The sequence below is a fragment of the Onthophagus taurus genome, chromosome 6, assembly GCF_036711975.1.
Source record: "Onthophagus taurus isolate NC chromosome 6, IU_Otau_3.0, whole genome shotgun sequence".
Taxonomy (NCBI): domain Eukaryota; kingdom Metazoa; phylum Arthropoda; class Insecta; order Coleoptera; family Scarabaeidae; genus Onthophagus; species Onthophagus taurus.
Window position 1 is genome coordinate 7,087,434 of NC_091971.1, and position 23,562 is coordinate 7,110,995.

Sequence of the window (23,562 nt, forward strand, 5' to 3'; positions counted from 1 at the left end):
CATGTCCGGCGAACGTTTTAGTACAGATAATTGTCTCGAATCTATAATTGGTCTCGTGTGCAAGTACGGGCTACCGATTTTCCCTCCTTACAATTTGCATAAGCGATCAAATCAGATAATAAATCGTTTCCAGTTACATAATGGTTATCGTGAATGAATAATAAACGGCTGCGTGGTTTGATATTGTGAATTTTCTTGTTTTTGCCCAAGAAATACGAGATTGTCGTAAATAGGAAACGTGTAAATATAATTTGATCATTACGCGATATAAGTTAACCTTTTTGTATAATATCTGGTATTAATCAACCTATTATGCAAATGTAAATAAAAGAAGGTACCGAAAAAATTATTATAATTCTTACTCTAAATGAATTCCCGTTACGTTATTATGAGTAAATAAACATTTAACTGGTTATTTGCGTAACTGTTTTCGGCTGTTTTCTCAAACACTCATCTGAAGAGTGTTAACTACATGATCAAGTATGGTGAGGTTCTTCATCTCAAACTTTGTTTAAAATAGAATATCGATTTATTCATCTAATATTTCATACCCTTTTCGTATTCATCTTCTAAAAGTTAACTGTTCAGAACTCCAATTGTAGCACTACTTTAATATTTAAATCTCTAAACTGAAGTCGAGCAAAGTTATAAGGACGAAGCGTCGTACTGAGGAAGTTCATACAACTTTCAGCGTACAATTTTAAATTAATGAATGCCGATAGTTAAAAGCTTTAAAGTTTATTTCAAAGATGATTTATTAAATTTGAATTTTTATTTATTTATGTATTATGTAATTATTTATTTTAGTCGTACTCCGGGTAGTAGACAGCCGTCTCCTGCCGAGGAAGATCTCCCCAAAAATGGCTTGCTGGAACCCAGCGTGGTCATAATGAAACCATCTCAAGAGCCATTGCCTCCTCACCTGCAGCAGCATCTTCAACCCCATTTGGGACCTCATCTCGGAGTAACTCTCGCCGATTCCGTTAATCAACAATTCGAGCATTTCGCCGAACAGCCACCGCCTGGCGGACCTTACGATCAACAACACCAATATCCTCCTCCTCCCCCACAACCTCACCAAGTGGACAGCGCAGTTCTTCAACAGCAGCAACATAACTTCGATGTACAGGTAAGAAATATATTTTTTAAATTTTTATACCGATCCAATTTTATATTGAATTGGGTATTTTTGACATTTGAATTAATGAAGCTAACGTTGATTACCGGGTTTGAGAGAAAAACATTTATTGCAAAAGTTTAATCAGCTTAAATGGAGATTAATTCCGGAAACAAAGCAGGTTGTTGCTTCGAGCAAATGGAGTTTTGTAAAGTTTGTTGATGGTGGTTTATACGATAAATTCTATTATCTGGTGGTCTAAAAGGTTGATAAAGCGATGTTGGTTACGCGGAAATATTTTAGTAAAATTTAGTTGCACATTGATTCTTGCTTTCGTTTTATAGTACAGTTGATTTCATAAAAATCGAGTACACCTAATAAGATACTTTAAACATCTAATTCCGTTAAATTAATCGTAAGATAAATGATGTTTTAATTATGATAGTTTTGGGTGGTCGGTTAACATTACGATTTTCTTTCTTGCAATATAATTAATTTATTATTGTATGCTCTTTGCTGTTTTCCATAGATCCTTATCATTTGATTCAATTAATTGTCCTATTAGATGGCGCTATTACAGATTACATTGATTAACATTCTCTATGATATTACCTGGTTTTCTTTGTATTTAATACAACAAAGAAACATTTACGTTTATAAAAAATACAAAGCACTTATTTTTTTAAATATTATCGATCAGAATGAAATTTATTGTATATGTGGTTAATTAGTGAAGAGATAAGCTTGACCACATCCTCAGCGTTATTTGGTAGTTTTTAAATGATTCATTTTAATTAAATTAAGTCCTCTTTTTAAGTTGTTAAATTACAAAAAACCATTGGTGTACAATTATCTTTATTTGCACTGATATTAATTACTCTACAAATAATACAATCATATTTACAAATTTTATTTTATGAAATTGAATCCCTCTAGTTGTTCTATGTAATTAGATTTATTTCACTTTACCACGTTTAACGTAAATTACCTTCCGGGAGTTCCAAATACATTTTGAATTACTTTCTAGTGTTATTCAAGACTAATTTGTAATTATAAAAAAAGTTCTTGAAAAATTAGGGTTACGTATCTTTCGTAATACACAAGGAATTTACACTATTAAGGCGAATAGGTATCAAATAAAATGAGTTCGAATAAAAGTAAATAAGGAAGTGTTTTAAAATTCGTTACAAATGGTAATTTCGTTACGAACGTAGTAAATACCAAAACCGAAACGGTTCGTATTGTTTATTTATACGCGAATAAATCGAACTTTCAAACAATAACTTCGAAATAAATTGTAAAGACTCGGTTTAAATGTAGAATGTGGCATAAGAATGTTTTGCGTGGGTCTTTTAACAAGAAGAAATATCTGTAATCGAATCGTAATCGCTTGCCCCTAGATTGTTATCTCGAAACGAGAAATTATCGCGGTTTTTGTAGTTGCAGCCGCACCGAGTTATTGTTGTGAATTGTCGAAGCGTGCCGAGGGAACAAAAAGGTAAAAACTTAACACAATTGTATAACGACCTTACTACGTACGGTGTACCCGGTGGAAAATTGAGAAATTCAAGAGAAAAAGGAACGCAGCGACCTAAGTGTACCCTTTTTCCAATTAATTAGTTCAGAAAGGAAATCGTGAATGGTGCTGCTGAACCAGTCAATTAGTGCAAGGATCCTTAGAAAATGAGCTGCCGGCTGGGGCAGTGTTATTTCGTTTTTTCAACGCTAATTAGAATTCCTCTGAGAGTTTGTTTACGCAGTGGTGCCACTAAGAAAAGCTGTGCTGTCATTGTTAGCAAAGAATTTCTTTTTCTAAATTGAATTATTGTATTATTCAAATAAAAACATAATTCTTTAAACTTCATTATAAGTTAATGTGTTTTAATAATAATTATTTGAACGTCTTACACCGTTAAACCAACATCAAGCTTAAATCTGACCTACTAAAAAGCTTCGACGGCGCTTAGAGCGGCGCGATAAAGCTTTTGACGGCCAATAAAAAGAGCGACAATCAATATTTTTCGCACACAATAAAAAATTTACACCCCATCTAAACGGGGACCGGGGACTATAAAAAGGTGCGGGTGTGGAATAACCGCCCTTATCGCGATATAACCGTCGGGCCATGATGGGTCCGGGAATGGCTTTTCCTCTAATAATTTATCGAATCGTTAAAACGGGACTCAAGTTCATTTTTAGAAGGCCATTAATCGATTAACGGTAATCGATGGTCGACTAGGACGTTCACACCTTTTCATTAAAGCGAGTTGATTTAAGAAAGGGGGTATTAAAAGGGGCTATATTAATCTTTGCTTATTTTATAACCTTTTCATTTTAACACCCTTTAGTATTTTTCAGTAAGTCGATTTCTAAATGCACTTCATGACTAAGGCGCGTGTTGAATTTGAAGTGAAATGAACAATTTGAATTACACGTGTGTTAAATTGAATTTATTACAAACATAACTCTTGACTTTCTTTACGTGACACTAAAAAAATTTTGTATAATTGAAAATTATTTATCTTGCGTGTCGTTTTCATTGTCGCGACTTTCGATATCGTTTACATGGTGTATAATATAATGTGTTATAGGCTGTCTTTATCACGTTCATGAATTATTATGATACATTCCTGGCATATACAGACTTCCACTTGAGAAAGGATCAAGGATTAGGAAACTTTTCTCGTTCGGTCGCCGTCGCCACCGACGCCGACTTGGTCGCATTTGCATAATACTTTCGGTTCGGTCCGCTTAGGAGTTAGTCTTTTATCCCTGGGCGAAGATATTTATCGTTCTTACGTGTTTTCACCAAAAGGAAGGGAGCAGGCGTGAAAATTCAATTAAAAATCCGCATCGGTCGCATGTAAATGTACCTCTTCAGACTTGGAGAAGAGGAGGACTAGTAGAGAATGTCGCCCCTGCGACCTTCCCCCGACGAAAATGACATTGGGCCCTCCCGGGAAAATCAATTTCTCGCGGCATCGTCGATGGATGGCGCCGTTGTAGGCCTCGGGAAAACCGAATTGCCAGGCGGTGATTGCGCCTCTAATTGGTTTTCCCGGCACTGAAAATGACTTACTTTTATAGAAGAAAAGGGGTGGGTGAGAAGTGGATTTACTGGGAACCTGGTTCGATGAAACAAAATTAATTTCAATGTAATACTTATTCGTTAATTTTAAACCGATTATCACAGCTAGTTCAATGAATAAATTAAGTTTTACCTTCGAACAAAACCCTCACTTGAACCTTATAATGTTTTTTTTAACAACTTTCTTGTGTTTAGTTCTTCAAATAACCTACCGTTGTAATTATAGCTATCGCATTAAAACGGTAATTAGCTTTCGTTGTGGTGATTTTTAAAAAGAGTTGTAGGTAACAATGTGGGAAACATTTCAGACGCAATAGTAGGTCAATCGCATAATCAATATTCATTGGAAAGCGTGTACAGTTATTTCTATTCCTCCCGCTTGCCAAACTCGGCTTATATTGTTTTTGTGATCGGCTTCCAGCATCTGTATTCATATTTAAATATGAATCTATTTAAGATTTATGTTATAATAAATATTTTTTATTAATATAATACGTTTTAAAGGAATAATATGTATTCTAATAAATCCTAAATAATTGAATTTCGTATTTTTCAATTTAATATGAAATTTTAATTCTTATCTTTCCATATAAATATTGGATTTCTTTAGAGTTATTTAATCGCAAACAACTTTACTACCTTTTATTTCGGGTAAATAGCACGAGGGCGCGCCAGGCGCACCCTATATTAATTAAGTCTCCCTCAATGTTGCTGAAGTGAGTAAACCGAACATGAAACATCGCGTGACCGACAGACTGCACCTAGGGGCGGGCTCGATCACCGCCCCCGTCTAAGGGTGTGTTTATTGCGGAATCATTCCACCCCCGTAAGGCGCCTACCACGACATCTATACCGTTGACGACTACGACCACCACCGTTCTTCACGTGAATAATTAAAAAAGCCATTTGCTCACGAAGTTTCTGAATAAACAAATTTGCCGTACTGTAATTTTGGTGAAGTAATTAATTAAAGCAATAGTGTCACGTATTTGATAAGAATCTATTTTTTAAATTTAAATTTAATGGGTATTACAAAATGAAAATAAAAAATATTAAAATGTTCGTCTCTTAATAGGCTAGGTAGGTTAGTTGGCTACCACTTTATAATCCTTTTGTGCCACGTAAAAGGGAAGACTACCTTTCATGCCAATTTTTTTACAAAACGGTTCCTCTTAAGCTTCTTATCTCTTGCATAGACTAAAAAGACAAGGTTTTGTCAAAGATTGAGTAATGTTACCAATGACCATAAATTTACCTATACCTCTAATTACGTTTGAATTAACATACAGGTCAGGAGCTTGAGTAATTTTCGGACTGCAATTAACCTTTATTTGCCAGTGTCTTAAGCGCCATTCACTTTCTTTCCGTTTCCATAAAATACACACAAGTAACAATCTCGAACTGGTCAGTATTTACTCCGCAATTTGCAAATCAAGAATTTATTTCATCATTCATCTTTTGGGATTTGTTGAACAAATAAGTAATCTCTTTTTTGTCTGTTATTAACGTTTATTTAAAGAATCTAGGTTTAGAGTGCACGGTTTATTGTAGAAACGGTATTTCTAACGCTTTGTAAATAATTCATTCAATAGAAATTGTGCACAAGAATATCGGAATGCACAACTGTCTTATTATTTAAGTTAGAGAAACTATCTTTTATTAGCTGACCTGATTTGGAAACGCTAAGTTTAATATGATCCATCTGGTGTTTTGATTGAGTTTAGCAAAGTCCTTTAATACATTGAATTTGGAACAGTGAGCTTAAATAATAGACTTTTTTGTTTGATTTTGATTTCCAATAATTGTAATAACTCTAAAAATAGGTCGAGGTTATTTAAATACTAATTACATTTTTTTGAAATAATCAATTATCAATTTGAAAATACGAGCAATCTGCCGATCTAAACATCGATTGAGTTTTTGTTAACTCTGCAATCATCACCATTGCAAATCGAGGCATTAATAATTGTAAAGTAAGTTTAAATTTTGCATTAATAGAGAATAAGCACTAATTTAAATTGCTTAATAGAATTTGCGAGGTTTGTAAAAATTTTATGATTTTGCTGTCCAAAACAACTAACTTGAGGATGTATTACTACGTACATGGTACGATGTGTTAAATAAAAAATGCGATGAAATATCAGCACAGATGGCTAGCAGACCAAACAGTGGCATCGTTTATACCACGGTAGCCTTCTACATCATTCATCCCAAGATCATCTTAATGCGATGATGATGATGTTCTCACACTTGGAGTAGCGGGTTTGATATTTGAGTATTATGCGTGCACATCTGGTGTCACATAGTTCTCTCGTTAAGTATAATAAGCTCTTCTTTGAATACAGTGTTAATAACGATATAATTGATATGAAAAGAAAAAAAAGAGGGAAAGCGTGAACTTTCTCTTTTTGAGATTATTTTGGATTAGATAAATTGTTCTATACAATGATGCTGCATCATCATTGGTCGGTATTTGTCGCCTGGTTTATTCGAAAACTGTTAGCTCGAGGGTTGTGCAACTAAGGTTTTTATTCTTAGTGAAAGTTTCGTTTACAAAGATCTGCATTTACCGGGTAATAATTACTAAATTACACGGTATTAAGAGTTGGGTCACCAAGAGGAGGGCATTTTTCTCGCAATAATTAGCATCCATTTTAGTCCGGAGCCTCTAATTGTGGGTCGCCGTCAAGGGAAATCCTATTTTTCCGGCTATTTCCGTCTAAATGCATCGCGTGACGCCGAGCAATACGTCTTCCGCTTTTTTCACCATTTTTTCCCTTATACTTTAGGGTGTACCCTATTCCATCAGTGGCGAACAAGTGATTTTTTTTCAGGACCTCGTTTCAGGTTTAAGAGGTCACGTATTCCTCGTTGTGGAACGATCTAAAATCTTTGTGTTATCAGCAGAAATTTAATACCGGCATTTCCCACTTATTTTTGTAATTTCATTTTTAACACCTTTTTTTTTATTTTTGTCCATACAGATATTCATTTTTATATCAACATAAAGTGCATTGCATATTTTTTTTTCAGTTGAGTGGTTATCGATTTCAATAGTCCGGAGGTTTTCATATATTTCCAGTGGGATTTGTAAAATGCACTAGTAATTTTTGGGGGGCAGATAAAAGTTAAAAGTCGGCGTTTTCCCATCTTGAAAGTTTCAGTTCTTTGTGCGCTTTATGGGTTTTATCGGCAATATTTCAGGTGTATCAGTTTTCCTTTTGGTTTGAAACACGACCTTCCGATTCGTAGTAGAGATGATGGGGTCCCGAAATAGATTTTCGTTATTATTCAGTTTCAAGCTCCAACTCGGTGTATGTGAAAAATGGTCACCAGTAGGGATACCCCGCCCTATGAAAAACCTTTAACAAGGGAAAAACGCCGCCATCGTTTGCCTACAGCCGGCGGTTTTCCCTCCTCTATATTTTTTTATTTTGTCTGTGTATCGATTATTGGACTCTTTTGTTAGTACCTTGCACCCAATTTCGCCAGATATACGTGTTAAACGAGGCGCCTGTTGTAGTTGGCAGTGGGCACATTAAACCATCAGTTCAACGACAAAACCTTTTTGAAGGCATTGTTCTCGTCAACCTAGACAGAAACACGATCGTGTTAGTTTGGAAAGCGATTTTAAAATTTAATATGGAACTAGGCTTTGTTCTCTATACCATATTATTTTGTTGGTGGAATTTGATATCATATTTTGACGCCAATTTTGTTTTCAAACGAGTTCTTTTCATTAGCAGAGGGACGAACACATAATAGTCGTCTCTGGTTATTAATAACGTGAAGACATAACCCGGTAACAGAAAGGCCATTAACCGAATGCCATCGTTATTGACATTCCGAAGCAATATATTTTTCCAGAAACAAATTAATTTCACCCTGAAATTCCGCCACTGTTATTTATTGATATATTATAATCACTCTTCTTGGAACAAAATGGATTGTTCGAGATTTTGTTTTATTGTCAAGGGAATCTTGATCTTTTTTTCACAAACCGCAAGGAGGAAATTTAAGGCGTAAATAAAGTTGGTAGAATTGCAAATAATTGCTTAAGCAAAATTTAGATTGAATTGACAATTCGTTGAAATCGATTCGTTTTAGCCCGTACAACCATTTGAATTATACCGGATTTTTGACTTTATAATCTGAAAAGGGCATTTTTTATGCAGACGAGAACCATTATGCACTCTTAAAGCTTTAATCCGTAATTTATGGTTTAACAAGGCGAGTTTTGTAACCCGCCGAGAAGGATTTTGGTTGCGTAATAATTTCAAATTACTACAGATTATGCCCGCACGATCTGTCATGTTTATCGGTTATACTCGAATTAAGCAAGATATTCCTCCTCCTCAAATATTTAACATTTCAACATGATGTGTAAGCTTTATTGGTACAGTTGCATTTTCAATATCTTTAACAATTTGACCTTGCTGAGTCACAAGTTATATCTTCTTCTATATCCCAATGAATATTAAAACATCTCTATCAAAGTTAATGGAATTGAAGATAATTGTAAAAGTTTCAAGTTTCCGTAAAAGCGACACTAACAGCTTTAAAACTTTTAATGAGACATATTTTCAAACGCATCCTACCGTAAACCTGGAAGAAAAAAAAAAGTCGGTTCCAGTACAAACAACCCCATAATCTTCTCGACTTGGAGAACGTGGACAAACAGACGTCCCTCAAAGGTAAATATTTGCCGCGACGGTACGACAGTTTAAACCGGAGCGCAGCAGCTTCTATATTGTCCGGACGTACGGGAACGGACGAACTTTGGAGTCGTCCAATTGCGGCAGATGTTCGGAATTATTATTAGTTGGCCCCAGAACGGGTCATAGCCCGAATCACTTCGTAATTGAACTTTCGAATCCCAATTGCCGTTGTCGAAACGTCATCAATTCAAATCGGAATTAAACGCGGGTCAACATGGGTTTCAACGGAACGTGAAACTCTGCGTAACGGCTGTGTTCAACAAGAACGATCCCATCCTTTTTATTACCAACTTACCCGTTTAAGACAAATATGCGACGAAGAATGCCGCTTATTACCGTAAAGAATGTCGCGTATCGCGATAGAATTTGTCTTGGAAAAAAACTTGTATTCGTTGGAAATTGAGTTAACATGGTGTGTTTTTTAAATAGGTTCATTATACGTGTTTCCTTTTTTCTTAGTAAAAGCACATAATAATATGACCTGGTTCTCTACAAAAGATTTTTTGTTTGGAATCTTCTTTTGTGTTGTTTTTCTTAAATGGGTTTCGAGCGTATGTAATCATTGATTTTCCACTGAATTTGCACTTGGCCGGATTCCAGGGTCTCTGTATATTGAGTATTCGCGGTCTTGCTCTAACTTATTTTGATTTTATCTTTCGCTTTGTGATATATTTTTGAAATACTATCTATGCGAATGAATCATTTCCAATTTCTTTGAAAACAACGAATTTAGTAGATAAGTTTTTGCGAAACACAGTATCAACAATGCCTCGACCTTGGCTTAATAACACCACATCGTACTTACTACTAATGGTAATAATGACAAATGTTGCACCTCGGCCGCAAGCGACCTCGGCGTAACTTACCACACAAAGCTTTATTCTATAATCCTAACATAAGGCCTCGGCTTAATAACACTACATCGTGCTTTTCCGTCCTATTTAAGCTGAGGCACTGCAATTTGTGTTCGTTAATATTGTCTGGTGATAATAACAGATGTAGCGCCTCGGTCGGAAGCGACCTCTGCGTAAATTAAAAGCTTCAAAAATTAGACTACTAAATATTCATCTCTCATGTAACATACGAAAAAAACATGCAAATACACAACTTCAACATCAGATTTGAGATTCTAATCTTTATTTTCACTATAATGTATCAAAATGTTTTGCAGTATTCCAATTCGAGAGGTGGATTTACGACGCGGCAATAAAAGACGTTAATAGTAGTTTTAGGGGTAGGATAGGCAACTAAAGTCATAAATAAGCGGAAGTTTAGGAACAGCATTAGCAAGAGTAGTGCTTTGTTCAATAATTAAACTTAAACCCCGAATGTTAAATGAGCAACGTTTGAATTAGATAAGTTTATTTATAAAATTACATTGGATTTATAAAATTAATAATTAGAGCGTAGAATGTTGCGGATGTAACTTGTATCTATTGTTACCAATCTTACAATATGTTTTCTTTCTGTTATTTTTTACGTTACACAATCGTTTAGGAATCGGTGCATCACGGTGAAATAAATCATAACAATCTGATCCAATTTTACGTCATATTCATCAAGTAGAAAGATTTCGTGAAAAGGATTCTATGCTAATTCCGTTATTACATTCTTCATTTATGAAATTCATCATTGTCACATCAACTGAAACTGGTTTTTACTTGCGACAAGGAATGTAGCGCAAACTAACTTCTCTACGTGATCCGAAAGGTGATCTCGTAAAGATTTATTACCACGCTAAGATTACATTGTATGTTTGTATGTTCAAAAGCTTAGTAATAACTAAGTTAACATGTATGTCATCGCGGATGTTATTTTATGTCAACTTGTTACAAAGACTATATACTTAAGATAAAGTTGAGAAGTTTTTGTGTCTGTGAGAACTTTTTATCTTGTCCAATTTAATTTAACTTGGTTATCATGTAAAATCTGTGTTGGAATAATTGTAGGTTCCGGATAATTTCGCGGATACACGTAGGGTTTTTGCGGATTCCACCAGGTGGTCACCGGCAACAACAAAGATGTGACCACGGAAGCGTGGCCAACACACGCACGCGGGGAGTCAAAAGTGCGGTGACCGCGGTACTTCTTGCGCTTCTTCAGCGCGCCGCAGAGGGCGCCGCCGTGGTGGGGCGGCTCTAAGCCACCGGACGTCTACGACGCTTTTCAGTCGCTCGCCGAACCGCGGTGCTTACGGTTGATGCGGGATGAAATCGCCCAACACGATTCACTTGCACGTTACAAGTAACACGATACATGTACTTTGACAAGACGAGTGCTTTTAATTTTGCTCTCTTCCATGTGAAAAATTATTTATTGTGGTGATTCGTGCTGAACACGTCTACTTCTGGATTTGTTTGTATTTTTTTTTTCAAACGGATTTTTTGAATCCTCCATAGGTTTGTGTTTGAATTAAAAGAAAATTTATTAATTAATTTTGATTGTTTTATGTCAATATTTTTATTGTAACTAGCTTCAATTACTTTAGAAAGTAGGAAACGATTGTATTGTAGAGGTTCCGTTTTGTATTCAGTCAAACGCACACGAATAAAATATACAGTTACGTCGTCGCGAGCACATGTAGTTTCCATTAAAACTTAAGACATTATTGAGTCAAGGTTAAATAATTTCCGATTTGCTGCTGCCTTATATTCCCAGAAAATGAAGCCTTACGTGCCAAAGTGTAATTTCATATCGTGGGGCCCTGTCAAAATCAACCCCCAAAACTACTCGAATTTCCCGTCTGGTTTAATGAACTTTTCCCATTTCGACACCATCTTCTATTTGTGATCGTTATCCTTAGCTGGTTATCAATCTTGCGTCTGGAAGGATCCCCGATAATCGGTATCGAATTTTAGGGACTTACCAGCACGATATTCAACAGTCTAGTCATCTTGTGAAATTTAATACGAAGCTATAGAATTTCACTGTTGAAATGTGGTTGAAGTCTATGAAAACTAAATAAAGGAAAATTTGTCATTCATAAAAGGAATCCTTTTAAAACCTTTTTAATTCAAATTTTAATAAAATTGCGTTTCCATGTTGACTTTGTTAATGTTATCATTTTTAAAATTAAAATTTAATTTCGTGGAAGTTTCTACGTGTTTGCGGTGTGGATGTGGTTTTTGTTTATTGATTAAAAAATTTCTTATCACAAATTTAAAGAAAAACCATCCAAGAATTTTAATCAATAAATTTAATAATTTAATCCTATTTAATTTTCAGTAACATTTACTGTTTTTATACTCATTAAAATAGATTAGATAGAATCGTTTAGTTCATTTATTGTCTCGTTAGAGTGTTTTAAAATTTTGCCTATCAAAATAACAAGATTTATAGCGTTCTCGCGAAAATACTGCTTGTCAACGCTTCACTATAATTTTATTTGCATCTTAAGTGGTTTTTATAAATAAATTATGTCTTTGAGTTTTTAACACGTGATTGTAATAGTTGCCAGTCACGTTGTTTTAAAGACTACTTTTATATTAATCTCACGTTGTATTCATTCTATTTTGATATGATGAAACATTCTTTAAAATTTTTAATATGAAACTAGAACTAACACTGAAACTAAGACTAAACCTAGAACTAGAATCATTCGGGTTTAGCCGTCTTGAGAGACGTTTGACTAAAGATGCTTTTTAACTCTGGGTCTAGTGTTAGTTATTACAAAAACATTGTTTCTGAGTATTCGCGTAAATACACCCTTTAAATAAAATTTATTATTTAATAAAGTGATAATTGCAAAGTCAACATGCGGGGTATAAATTTCTAATATGTCAGAAATGTGGGTTTTATCAAAGTGCTGTCAAAATCTTCTCCAAGGGTTCTCTCGGTTGTCTGGGATAACGAACCCTTCTCAGCTTCTGTACACCGGCTCTTAAGGGTACTGACACTTACACTTCACTGGTTTAGTTGTTTTTGGCAGGGTGTTATGATGTGGGATGTAGCATTGAACTAGAAATAAAATAAAAATATTGACATAAAAACAATTTTTTAAATTTACATACACGAGAAAGCTCAATTGAGGACATAAATTCGGATTAAATTTAATTAAGTTGTAAACTTGAAATATTCAAGGTGTTTCCACGTGAACTTAAATAAAAGATTTAATTTATAACATTATAATTTTTGGCTAGCACTGATGGTTTGTTTGTTTTAACTCATACCCAATTATGATTAATCGAATTGCCGTTCCACACTAGCGGTCTATTAATAGAGAAAGACCTGGCTTTCAACTCTTAGTTAGTAGGAAGTAGGTTATGAACTAAACTTGACAACGCCGGCTAAAGCAAACGCACAGATAATTTTAACGGTCTCTTAATTGGTTTTGCGGACGCGAAACGTCTACGTGTTTTCGTCTCGGTGGTTGTTGTTTTACGTACGTAAAATGTGTTCCATGAAGCTAAAAATAAACATGCATACACAGACGTATATTGTACCGAAAGCTTTAAAAAAAATCACCTGCTGCTTTAGCTCCTTCACAGGCGTATGATATAACTTGGTGATAAACTTTGTATTTTAAACTGGAAAAAGCCGCTAGATATGTAAATTGGGGACATAATTCAATGACTACGTAATACTCGACGCTACTTTCTTCTAGAGTCATAAAATCGTGTTTTCTTATGGAGCTTGTAAAATATTTTTTGATATTTTGACACTAATTGTTTTGGTCATCGATTTTCTTTTGATTTATTGTTGATTATGATTACTAATGGTTCTTCATTTACAATTCGAATAGATTTTAATTAGTCTAATGCCATGAGGATTGTGTTAGACATTAATCTATATGATAGAACAGGTTAGGTACATTATAGAATATTGGCTATACGCCAATTATTTGATATGATCTCGTCATTAGATGTTTTAGGGTAATGGTGATTTATCGAGTTATGTGTTGTACACAGCTGTTTAACAACCTTCAACGATCTTTAGTAAAAGATAACACATTTTCTGAATCTCTATAGTCCTTAATTACATTATTAACTGAATACTGCTTTGATGTCTATTTAAAATAAAGGCGTTGTTTACAATCATCCAGTGAAGCTCCCATTTTTTGTATCTAATTGGACAATTTTACCTCGCTTTGATGTTTCTTTCAATATTATTCATTTTCCAGTCACAGTTTCTAGTTCAACCATTTTAAATTGTTTTTAACTAGAACAATGTGTTCTTTGTTAGATTGATTACCATCAACAATGGGTGCTATTGTAGTGTGGAGTGTTATTGGGAACATCGTATTATACTTTTTTTTTTGCTTAAATTAACTAATCCTATAACTTAACTTATCCAGTTTACTATTATGAAATTTTAAGTGTTAAACTAGTTTCCTAATTGGCAAGAACGTGTCCTCTTGAATATTCTCACTGGAATAGATCTTATAGAGCTGAGCATTGTTCACAGTTGAAGTCCCGTCCAAGTTCGAAGCGTTACCGTGTTGTAGCTGAATGCCTTGAGGTGCCGGCAAAACTTTTCGCAACTTTCCAGGGTCGATGACAAATACCACACGAGGCGCGAGCAAGCAAATCGTGTTCGCGGTAACAACTTTCGAGTGAAATGTCTTGTATTCCGTTCCATTTAGTTTTCCCTTTGCGGAAACTTTTCCAATTGGGAAACTCGCGGGTTAAAGTGAAATTTTCTCATGTTAACTATTATTTTTTCTAAAGTATTTTCTATAAATAAAAGTGTTAATTGCTTTGAATCATCTTGCCGAATTCTCATTTTTCTTGAATACACATTAAGAATGGAAAACTCCAGGGTAACATTTCTCGTAGAAGAGAATTTCCGGGGGCCAATTTATCAAGTTCACCATTTCCTTGACAAAAGGGTTTTGCTGTTGGCAGCTGGTCGATTTAAGAAAGTTCCACGACTTCATTGTGTATACGGCAACTGACGAAAAGCTTTCAGGATCATTAAACTTTTTCACTGTCTCATGGTTTTAATTACTTAATGTAATAATGTGACGAAACTTTGTAATAAGAAATATGGATTTTTAAACTGTTTCAGTGTTGATGTTTAATTATCCGTTTAATGAACAATTACTCTATTACGGCCTACAATTATGTGTGTTATAGAACGTCCAAATGGAATGGTAAGAAAACATTCGTATGACCTTCTTTTCGAGAGAAAGGTTTTAAGACACATTCCATAAAGAATGTTACATTACATGATTGTACAATACGAATATCGTGCACAACAATAATCTGCGTGGACGTTATAATTGTTGTTGGAACCTCTTGTTACTATTAAAGTGAGATAGTTAACAATTGCTTACACTATGGTTAAATCTTAATTAGAATCTGTATGTAATGGAATAGTTTTTACAATTTCCGTTCGAATTAAAGTTCACTTATTTTCAATTACTTTGCTCTTGGATCCGTTGTTTGATAACACTTGGTCTTTCTTTATAACGACCATCCGATAATTCCTAGAAAGCTCATTGTTCCCTTAATGCATCTACCTAGCGCAAAATACATAAGCAAACACCAGTTTTATGTCGAGGGAAATCGTCGGTCCGATTCTAATAAAGCGCTTTCTACGGTTTAACGAGGTCCGTCGGTTCATTTTCCAGCTGAAGAGCTCGTGCGGCATCAAGAGAAGAAGAGAAATGCGATATTATCTTGCGCGCAACATGTACACGTACGTATCGTTGTCGATTAACGACGGAAAATTGCATCACGTCCAGTGAAGCCCTCTTTTAATTAGCGTAATGGAAGGTTCGCCGTTGTTATTTTCCGTTTTTTTTTAACGCGGGAACGTAGCTTATCGACTTGGCGAAGCGCGTGGAAACGTCAAAATTGCAGACAGTTTTCCCGTGAACAACTACCGATTGTTCGCGAACCGGATGTCCTCAACGGCGGCTTTCTACGTGTGTGTGTGTGTGTAAGCTCGCGTTAAGCTCCTTTTTGTAAAAAGCTTTTCTACTTGTATTCCTCAGGTACGCCAGTGTACAACTTTTAAACGCACATATCTGTGATACATACAAAAAAATAAAAGGAAATAAATGAAAAACTTATTAGTGCCTTGTCTCATCCTCTATAAGACTAAACTATTTCGTGACCAAACCAAAGATTAACTGATCTCTTCGATACAATTTTTTTTTTCATTACCAAATGAGTGTGAACAGTTCCGTGACGTCATAGCGACGCATTAACAATAATTTAGCAATAAATCGGGACTAAAATTTTAAAAACAATGGTGGTTCTACAAGAAAGTGGTTCACCTATACAAGCCCCAGCGGCTTTATTGGACACTTTGGAATATAGACAGGCTCCGACGTGCATGAAGATGTTACCGAAGAGGTTCATCAATTTACATCAGTGGCTTGGCCCGGTTTGTCCGAAAGAACTAAAGGCGCAACTTGTAAGTTTATTAAATCATTTTAATTCTTATAAGTACGAAGACTTTTACGACCGTTGTTCATTCAACTAAAACTAACACTAGACTAAAGAGCTACTAAAAGCATTCCGTCTTTAAAAAAAAAGCCGTTTTAATACACGTTCGGCTAAACACGATGATTCTAGATCTAGGTCTAGTGTTAGTTTTAATGATAGTGCTAGTATTAGTTCTAGTTTTAGTTGACATTTTATTTTTTAAACCACGATTCGATGTATTGATCGTTTAAATGTTTGTACTTACTTCTGCTTTGTGTTATAAAACCGTCAATCTCTGTTATGTTGTCTATATTTGGATAGTTATATTACATTTTCATTCATCAATTCTTATTAAAATATTTTAGACGAAGTGTTTACGCGATATCATCCAGATTTGACGCTTAGTTATAAAAGTAATGAAAATGAGATAATCAATATTGCGGGTTTTCCGTCTTCGAGCGTGTTAACATAACACGATCGTTTGTGAAAACGTCGACATCGAAAAGCAAGCCAACTGATTTATCCAGTACGTTTAAGAATTTACCGATGGAATAATCACTTCCCGCGACGTATACGGTATTTCATTCCGAAAATAGAAGCTTCACGATTCCAAAATTGTACGCGGAACGAAATACGCGGACGTCGCGGAGACGAGGAGTATGTTCTCCGCATCGCTAGCGTTGTTCAATAACGCTCAAAATCGGTGCGCTACGAAAGTTGTATTACACCGAGAGTAGCAACTCGGCGCCGATGCCATTTCCTGTAGAAAATCGCCTCCGCCGCCGTGCCAACCGTACGCCTGGCGAAAATGGATGATATGCGCTTTTCACGCGAGCTTATCGACCAATCGTCACCTCTTCTCTTCCTCCGCCCGTGACGTTCATCGTTTCGCGCCGTCGGACGCGCCTCCGCCCTAATTGAATTTTCTTCGCTAGGACAATAATTGTAATGTGTTTGGGGAGCACTTCAAAAAGGACTTTAATAAGGGCAGCCATTTGTCGTCACGGCAGCTCGGCCACAGAGCAAACTGCGATAATGAAAAGCTCACAAAGATAACGTTCTAACGGAAAGCCGAAGGCAAACAAACCCACAAAGTGGATAACGATCACCACTTTATACCCTGCCCCAATAATGTTGGTTTTATTTACAAATTTATGTCTGTTTTAATATTACGTAAATGTAATCATTTTTGTTTTTCATAATATATTTCTAAACATGCTTTGTTTTTCCGTCACTAAGGAAAAAGAGCCTTTTCCTCAATTTTTCAAGTAAATACTGCAAAGCCCATGAGTTGAAAGGGTCTTTCAGAATCTCGAATGCGAAATCCACGGTGCCGCGCTAGGGCAGCCTCCGAATCCCAGAAAACCCCCTGTTTAAAACAAAACCGTAAACCGAAAACACAACGCGCTTACGTTAACTTCTTCCTTAAAAAAATTAAATGGTTTAGGCGGGTTTTCGTGTAAAGAATTCATATTTTTCTTTCCGAGGAGAAAAAGAGTTAAGGAATTACATTGGTGAGCTTAAACATTATTAAATGTAGCGATCGAGAAAAATCGTAAAAAGATCAACGATAAAGGAATTGGAATAGACGTCATTTCCATTTTATGCCCTGCATTTGAGTTGACGCTACGTGTCGTGCCGGCAATAATTGCATGAAAAGGAGTTGCTTTTCAGCGGGATTGTATTGCTTGACGCGCTTTAAGCAATTCTCCTTTTTGCGATTCAACTTTTTTTGAATCTACTTTTTTCGAACCTGTTTCCTGCAAACGCTTTCGTGACAGCAATTCGTATCTGACCATTCGATTCCATTTCTGCTGATTATTACGATCCAACGTTACGGAGAACCGTTAATTAAGGTTCATTCAACTTTTTAAAATCAAATTTATTTGAACTAAAAATGTATCTAATACTGGAAGCTTTCGGGTTTACCCGTCTTCTAATTCCTTTCTAATTCTAAGTCAAATGTTACTTCTAATGATATTACTAGTGTTGGTTTTAGTTTTTTAGTTCAATTAATACCGGTCATAGAAGTCTTCGTATTTATATCAAATTTATTTAATTTTTTGGATAAAACTGGTACGTGTTGGGATTTATTTTAATATTCAATGTGATTAAACAAATGGCAAAATGAATAAATTATGTGCATCGAACGAGAGTTGTATAAACAAGAGAAAACCACAACGTTTGCATTAAATATCTGCGAAATTAGAAATTATTTACGCAGCGTTAAATACTTTGTTTCTATATTAACAATGGAAAAACTGGATATCGTTTGTTCGAAAGGGTATCATTTGACACGCAGCACCCCTTCAATTAAAAACTTTGCAGGCGCGTTCGTGTTCGAACTGATTGTATCGACGTTTGGTGTTCGCACAAAACGTATGCTAGTGGAAAAATAACGGCGCGTTAATTTTTTCCGTTTCCAATTGTTACACAAGTTTTCGCTGCGTTGGTATTTTAAAAGCTATGCGAGCGTTATGCACAATTTGTGTAGTTTGCATAATCTACTACAAGTTGCTTTAAAAAATGTTGTAATACAAAGATCAAATTCTTTTGTTCGGCTCATCTATCACTTATTTAGGTCGTCTATTACGTTCATCGATTTTCTTATCAACCTAAAAATTGAGTGTTGCTCCCTAGGGAAAATCTAAATGTCAAGCGGTTCGAGATAACCTTCAAAGGTCGTTTTAGGGCTTGAATACTCATTTCCATGTAGTATTCAGTCAGAAATGGCGATAGTAAATGTCAATAGCATTATTTATCTTATAGACTTAGAGTTTAAATTGCAGAATTTTGCATGAATTTTATAAGCCTTTTCTGTCATAAAGAGAAGATCGTAAAAATATCCAATGTTCTAGATAATTTAACAAGGCGTAATAACGTGCGTAATAAAAATGGGTATACGATTTTATGTACCCAGCAGATAAATGGCTTATAATGTGAATGGGTCGTAATATTACTCTTTTATCGTTTCACTGCTGCATTTGTTCATCTGAGGGGCGTTCAATACTCTTAAGGATTCATTACATTTTTTTAGGTAATATTTTATGCTTTTCCCTTTCATAACTATAAAGTATATAAACGTTCTTATCAAACCAACACTCATAATACGGCTTGCAACACTGTTAAAGCTTAAATTGAATAGGTTTTCCTGCCATTTATGTTCGTGCAGTTTCCTTTGAATAGTAGACGTTCGTATACACGTTTGCTAAATATACCGATACAAATCAAGCGCAATTAGTTTAAGGCATAAGGCCTCCGTCGTCGCAGTCCCCGAAGTTCATTCCTTTGAATTGCTCTTAAAATCGGGTCAATTAAGGTTAACTTATCATGAATGATCTAAATCGCTGAACCTTTAGGTTCGAAACTGTACCACGATGTTGTTGTTTTCACTCTCAAGATGGCTAAATCTGATGAACTAACATTAGACCTAGAACTGGAAACGTTCGGGTTTAGCCGTACGCCTTTCAAGGCGGCTAAACAAGAATGTTTCTAGTTCCCGGTCTGATGTTAGTTCTAGTGACAGTGTTAGTGTTAGTTCTAGTTATTATTTACCACCAGGTTTCGGGTTTAGCCGTGCGTCTTTTGACACGTCTAAACCCGAAACTTTCTGGTTTTAAGTTTAGTTCTAGTTTTAAATGTTATTTAGCACTGGATTGTTGTATATTTTTATTGAACTAAAAGCGGAACTAACAATCTAGTACTAGAAACATTCAGGTTTAACCGTCTAAAGAGACACACGACTAAACTCGAATCTTTCTCGAAATGTGTTAATTCTAAGCTTAACTTGAATAGGTTTTCCTACCATTTCATGTTTGTGCGGTTTACTTTGAATATTAGACGTTCGTATACACGTTGGCTAAATATACCGATACAAATCAAGCGATTGGCGCACAATTAGTTTAAAGCATAAGGCCACCGTTGTCGCAGCCGTTGAAGTTCATTCCTTTGAATTGCTTTTAAAATCGGGTCAATTAAGGTTAACTAATCGTGAAAGATCTAAATCGCTGAACGTTTCGATTGTATAACTATATCACGATATTGTTGTTTTCACGTCAATAATTCCAAATTGAAGTTTATTACTGGAATACTCTAATAACAAATTATATTACGCTCGACGTTAATTAAATTCGTATCATTTATTTAGTGATGCAAACCCATAAATGGTGATTTACGGATACTCTCTGTTTATATCGGCGAAACTATGCGATTGACTCAATGAAGTTTGAATTTGACGATAATATTCGGTCTATTTTTAATGTGTCCTATTGTTTAAGCTCTTTTCTGTGTAAACTATGCAAAACCGAAAAGCAAACAAAGCTTTGATGAATATTTGTTTGTTTTTTTGGAATGCGATAAATACGTTCTAAGCATTTTTCTTTGTAAATCAATCCAAATCCATATGCAGTTTATAAACAAATATTGCAACGGACACAGATCGAATATATTTAGATTTAAAAATGTGTGTGATTTCAATTGCGAAAAGGAATATTTATCAAATAAGATATTTCTTGTGTACATATTTATTTTGTTCGTGTTGATTTTTGTAGTTTATCATAGTGAAGTACGCGGAAGTTGTAAATTCAAGCAAGCGTAGATAAAATGCGAATTGAAAAATTCCCCATTCACGCAATTAACTAAAGGCGTGCAAGATGCCTTTGGACACTGTCCTTACCGGTTTCGTCGGCTATGAAATTAACGTCGACGGCTGCAATAAGTCCGTTTTGTCTTTACCCCACCGGATCTTTTCAAGTCTTTTCATTTTGTATCCCTGCGAAAGCCCAAAAGCTGCCGGTGGAAACGAAAGTTTCCAGTTGAACTTATAAATTCGAGGCGATATTTATCGCCGTTCATTTCGCCACGTTGATTTAAAAGCCTGATTGTTCTAAATAGCTCCCCCGTCTGTCGTTAATACCTCACTTCGTTTAACGTATTTGAATTGATTCCGACAAAGTTCTGGACCAAACTACTACGAGAACGGGGCGACGGGCGCGTTGAACTCTTTGAGTGCGGTAGCGTTTCAATTTACATCGCCTATGAATTATGCACGAGGACCTTACGTAAGACCCCTTCGTAAGCACCACGTACACGCGACAGTGCGGCTCGGGGCGATTTTGGTTTTGCCGCCGGAGAAGCTGAGGATTTTGAAAGTTTTTAACTGCAACTAGGCGCTATTCATACGCTAAATGCAAGGCGTTTCGTCGACAGACTTCATAGAAATTCAGAAGCTGTCTGAAGCGTTCGGGAAAGCGTCTTGCTAAACGGCTTAATGTTCGGAGCCTCTTTATTGTGCGCGAAATTGCGTTCTTCCTAAAGTGGATGGCTATTTAACTTTTTGGTCTTTGTTTATGTACACGACATCGTTGAAATATTGCTACATCAGAAATAAAATGTACAAACATTAATTCCCTTTACGTTTCGTACAACGTAATATATCATGTATTTTAATGTTAACATTGGCAGCGGATATCTAAATGGGATATATGATGTAGTACTTTTTGGGGCATATCGAACAAAACAGTTTTTCAAAATACATATTTTAAATGAATTTCGTTTAAAATTAATTAAAAACGATGTACATAACAAGTTCATGATTAAGAAAATGTATATTTCAAACAATATTTTTAAAGAGAACAACTTTCGAATTGCTGGACGTAATTGCAGTTTCAAAACTGTCCTGGTGGCTATAATTGCATTACTCAAATCGTTATTAAAACGAATTACTAAAACTTGTGCACGCGCATAAAATAATTCAATTTGATATAATCATTAAATAATTTTTTTATTATAATTTTAAGTGGCGAAATTAATACAATAATACTAAAATGGTCAATCAATTCCAATAGAACACAAGTTAATCAACTACATTGTTGACTTTGTTAATTACTGCGTCGGTAATTAAGTTGGGTATAAATAATTTTGCTTGTCAACAAACTTTAGCATTTACCGTATAAACTTAGCATTTTTGATATATTTTAATAGTATAAGTTTAATAAAACACAGGTTTGTAAAAGAATCAAGGATTTCTCTTAATAATACCTTTGGAGAAGGTCAAAAAATGCAACTAAATAAACTCTTTTGGATTCCCATCACAGAAGTTTTGTATAAAACAAGTTATCGAATCAATTTTCGTCGTCTATTATTAAGAATATAAAAAATATTAGTGTGGTAAGACTCTAAATTTATCTTTTAAAATAAATTACCTGAATGTGAATTTTAATGTGAAGGTTTTTATTTTGGCATTTATGAGAAAATGTTTGTTGGGTTTCATTTTGTTAATGCTGTTTACATCATCTGAGTGAACTCTCGGGAACATAAATAACTTCTTAGATTATTCACAGGATAGCTAAATAACGAGTGGTATGAATATCGGTACGCGGTCTGATTAAGAATAATTATTTAGGAAGGAAATGGACTAACTAAACCTTGGCATATGAGGTATGCGTTACACCGTACCACTTATGTTCGTTTAAAACGGTATGCATAGTAAAGTGATTCATTTCTAAATGACTTGCAGTAACAACCTAATCAAATACGTATCGTTTCTCTTGATGTTATCCTCCACAATTACCTCTCGTTTATTATGCAAGAATAAAATTCTGTATAAACATTGTTACTCAACAATATTGCACTGATTGCGGATGACTGCCGCTTGCGCAAAATTACCGGTAAAAGTGAGACGTTTGCAAAACAAGGAAGCAGGTTGTGCTTCCTTTTGAGAATTCTTAGATGAAAATAATAAAAAAAGTCCTTTCCTCCAGGAGACACTTTCCGACGTTCTAATTTCCTTTTATTTTCCACCCTGATGAAAGAGCAGGAAAATTCAACTTTTTCCAGGCAATATAGCGTCACCCCAAAGGGGACCCTCTCATAGAGGCGACGTCTTCAATTCATCCACGTCCTACTTTTGCAGGAGGCACCTGGGGTGTCGCCTAAGGTTCGACACACCTTTCCCTCAATGTCCGCGTCCTTCATCCTACAGTTCAAACGTTAACTAGCTCCACAAGCTACGGACGTGCCTAATCTCGAAAAACCCTATATCGGTCAAGTATTTCTTTTCGACATCTTTAATGAGCGTAGCGTATCCAGTTGGCACCCAGGATGACATCACAGCTCGTTTATTTCTCTGTTGGACAAAGTTTGACGCAAAGTGACCACCTAAATCACGCAAAGCTGTTGCTGCATCTCCCCGATCTGGGTTAATAATTGTTTGGGGCTCGTTAACCTGTCGCCTCGCTTAATAAACGTGACTTACGGTACGAGTCG

The 23,562-nt window shown here is 35.4% G+C and overlaps 1 protein-coding gene across 4 annotated transcripts in view; it reads left to right on the forward strand.

Annotated features, from left to right (window-relative positions):
* Nucleotides 1-23,562, forward strand: part of LOC111427820 (maternal protein pumilio) — a 90,907-nt gene that overhangs the window by 25,977 nt on the left and 41,368 nt on the right. For all 4 annotated transcript variants that reach the window (XM_023063140.2, XM_023063141.2, XM_023063139.2 and 1 more), the window contains one exon: nt 808-1,129. In XM_023063140.2, coding sequence (XP_022918908.1) covers nt 808-1,129 — 322 coding nt within the window. The remainder of the gene's footprint in view (nt 1-807; nt 1,130-23,562) is intronic.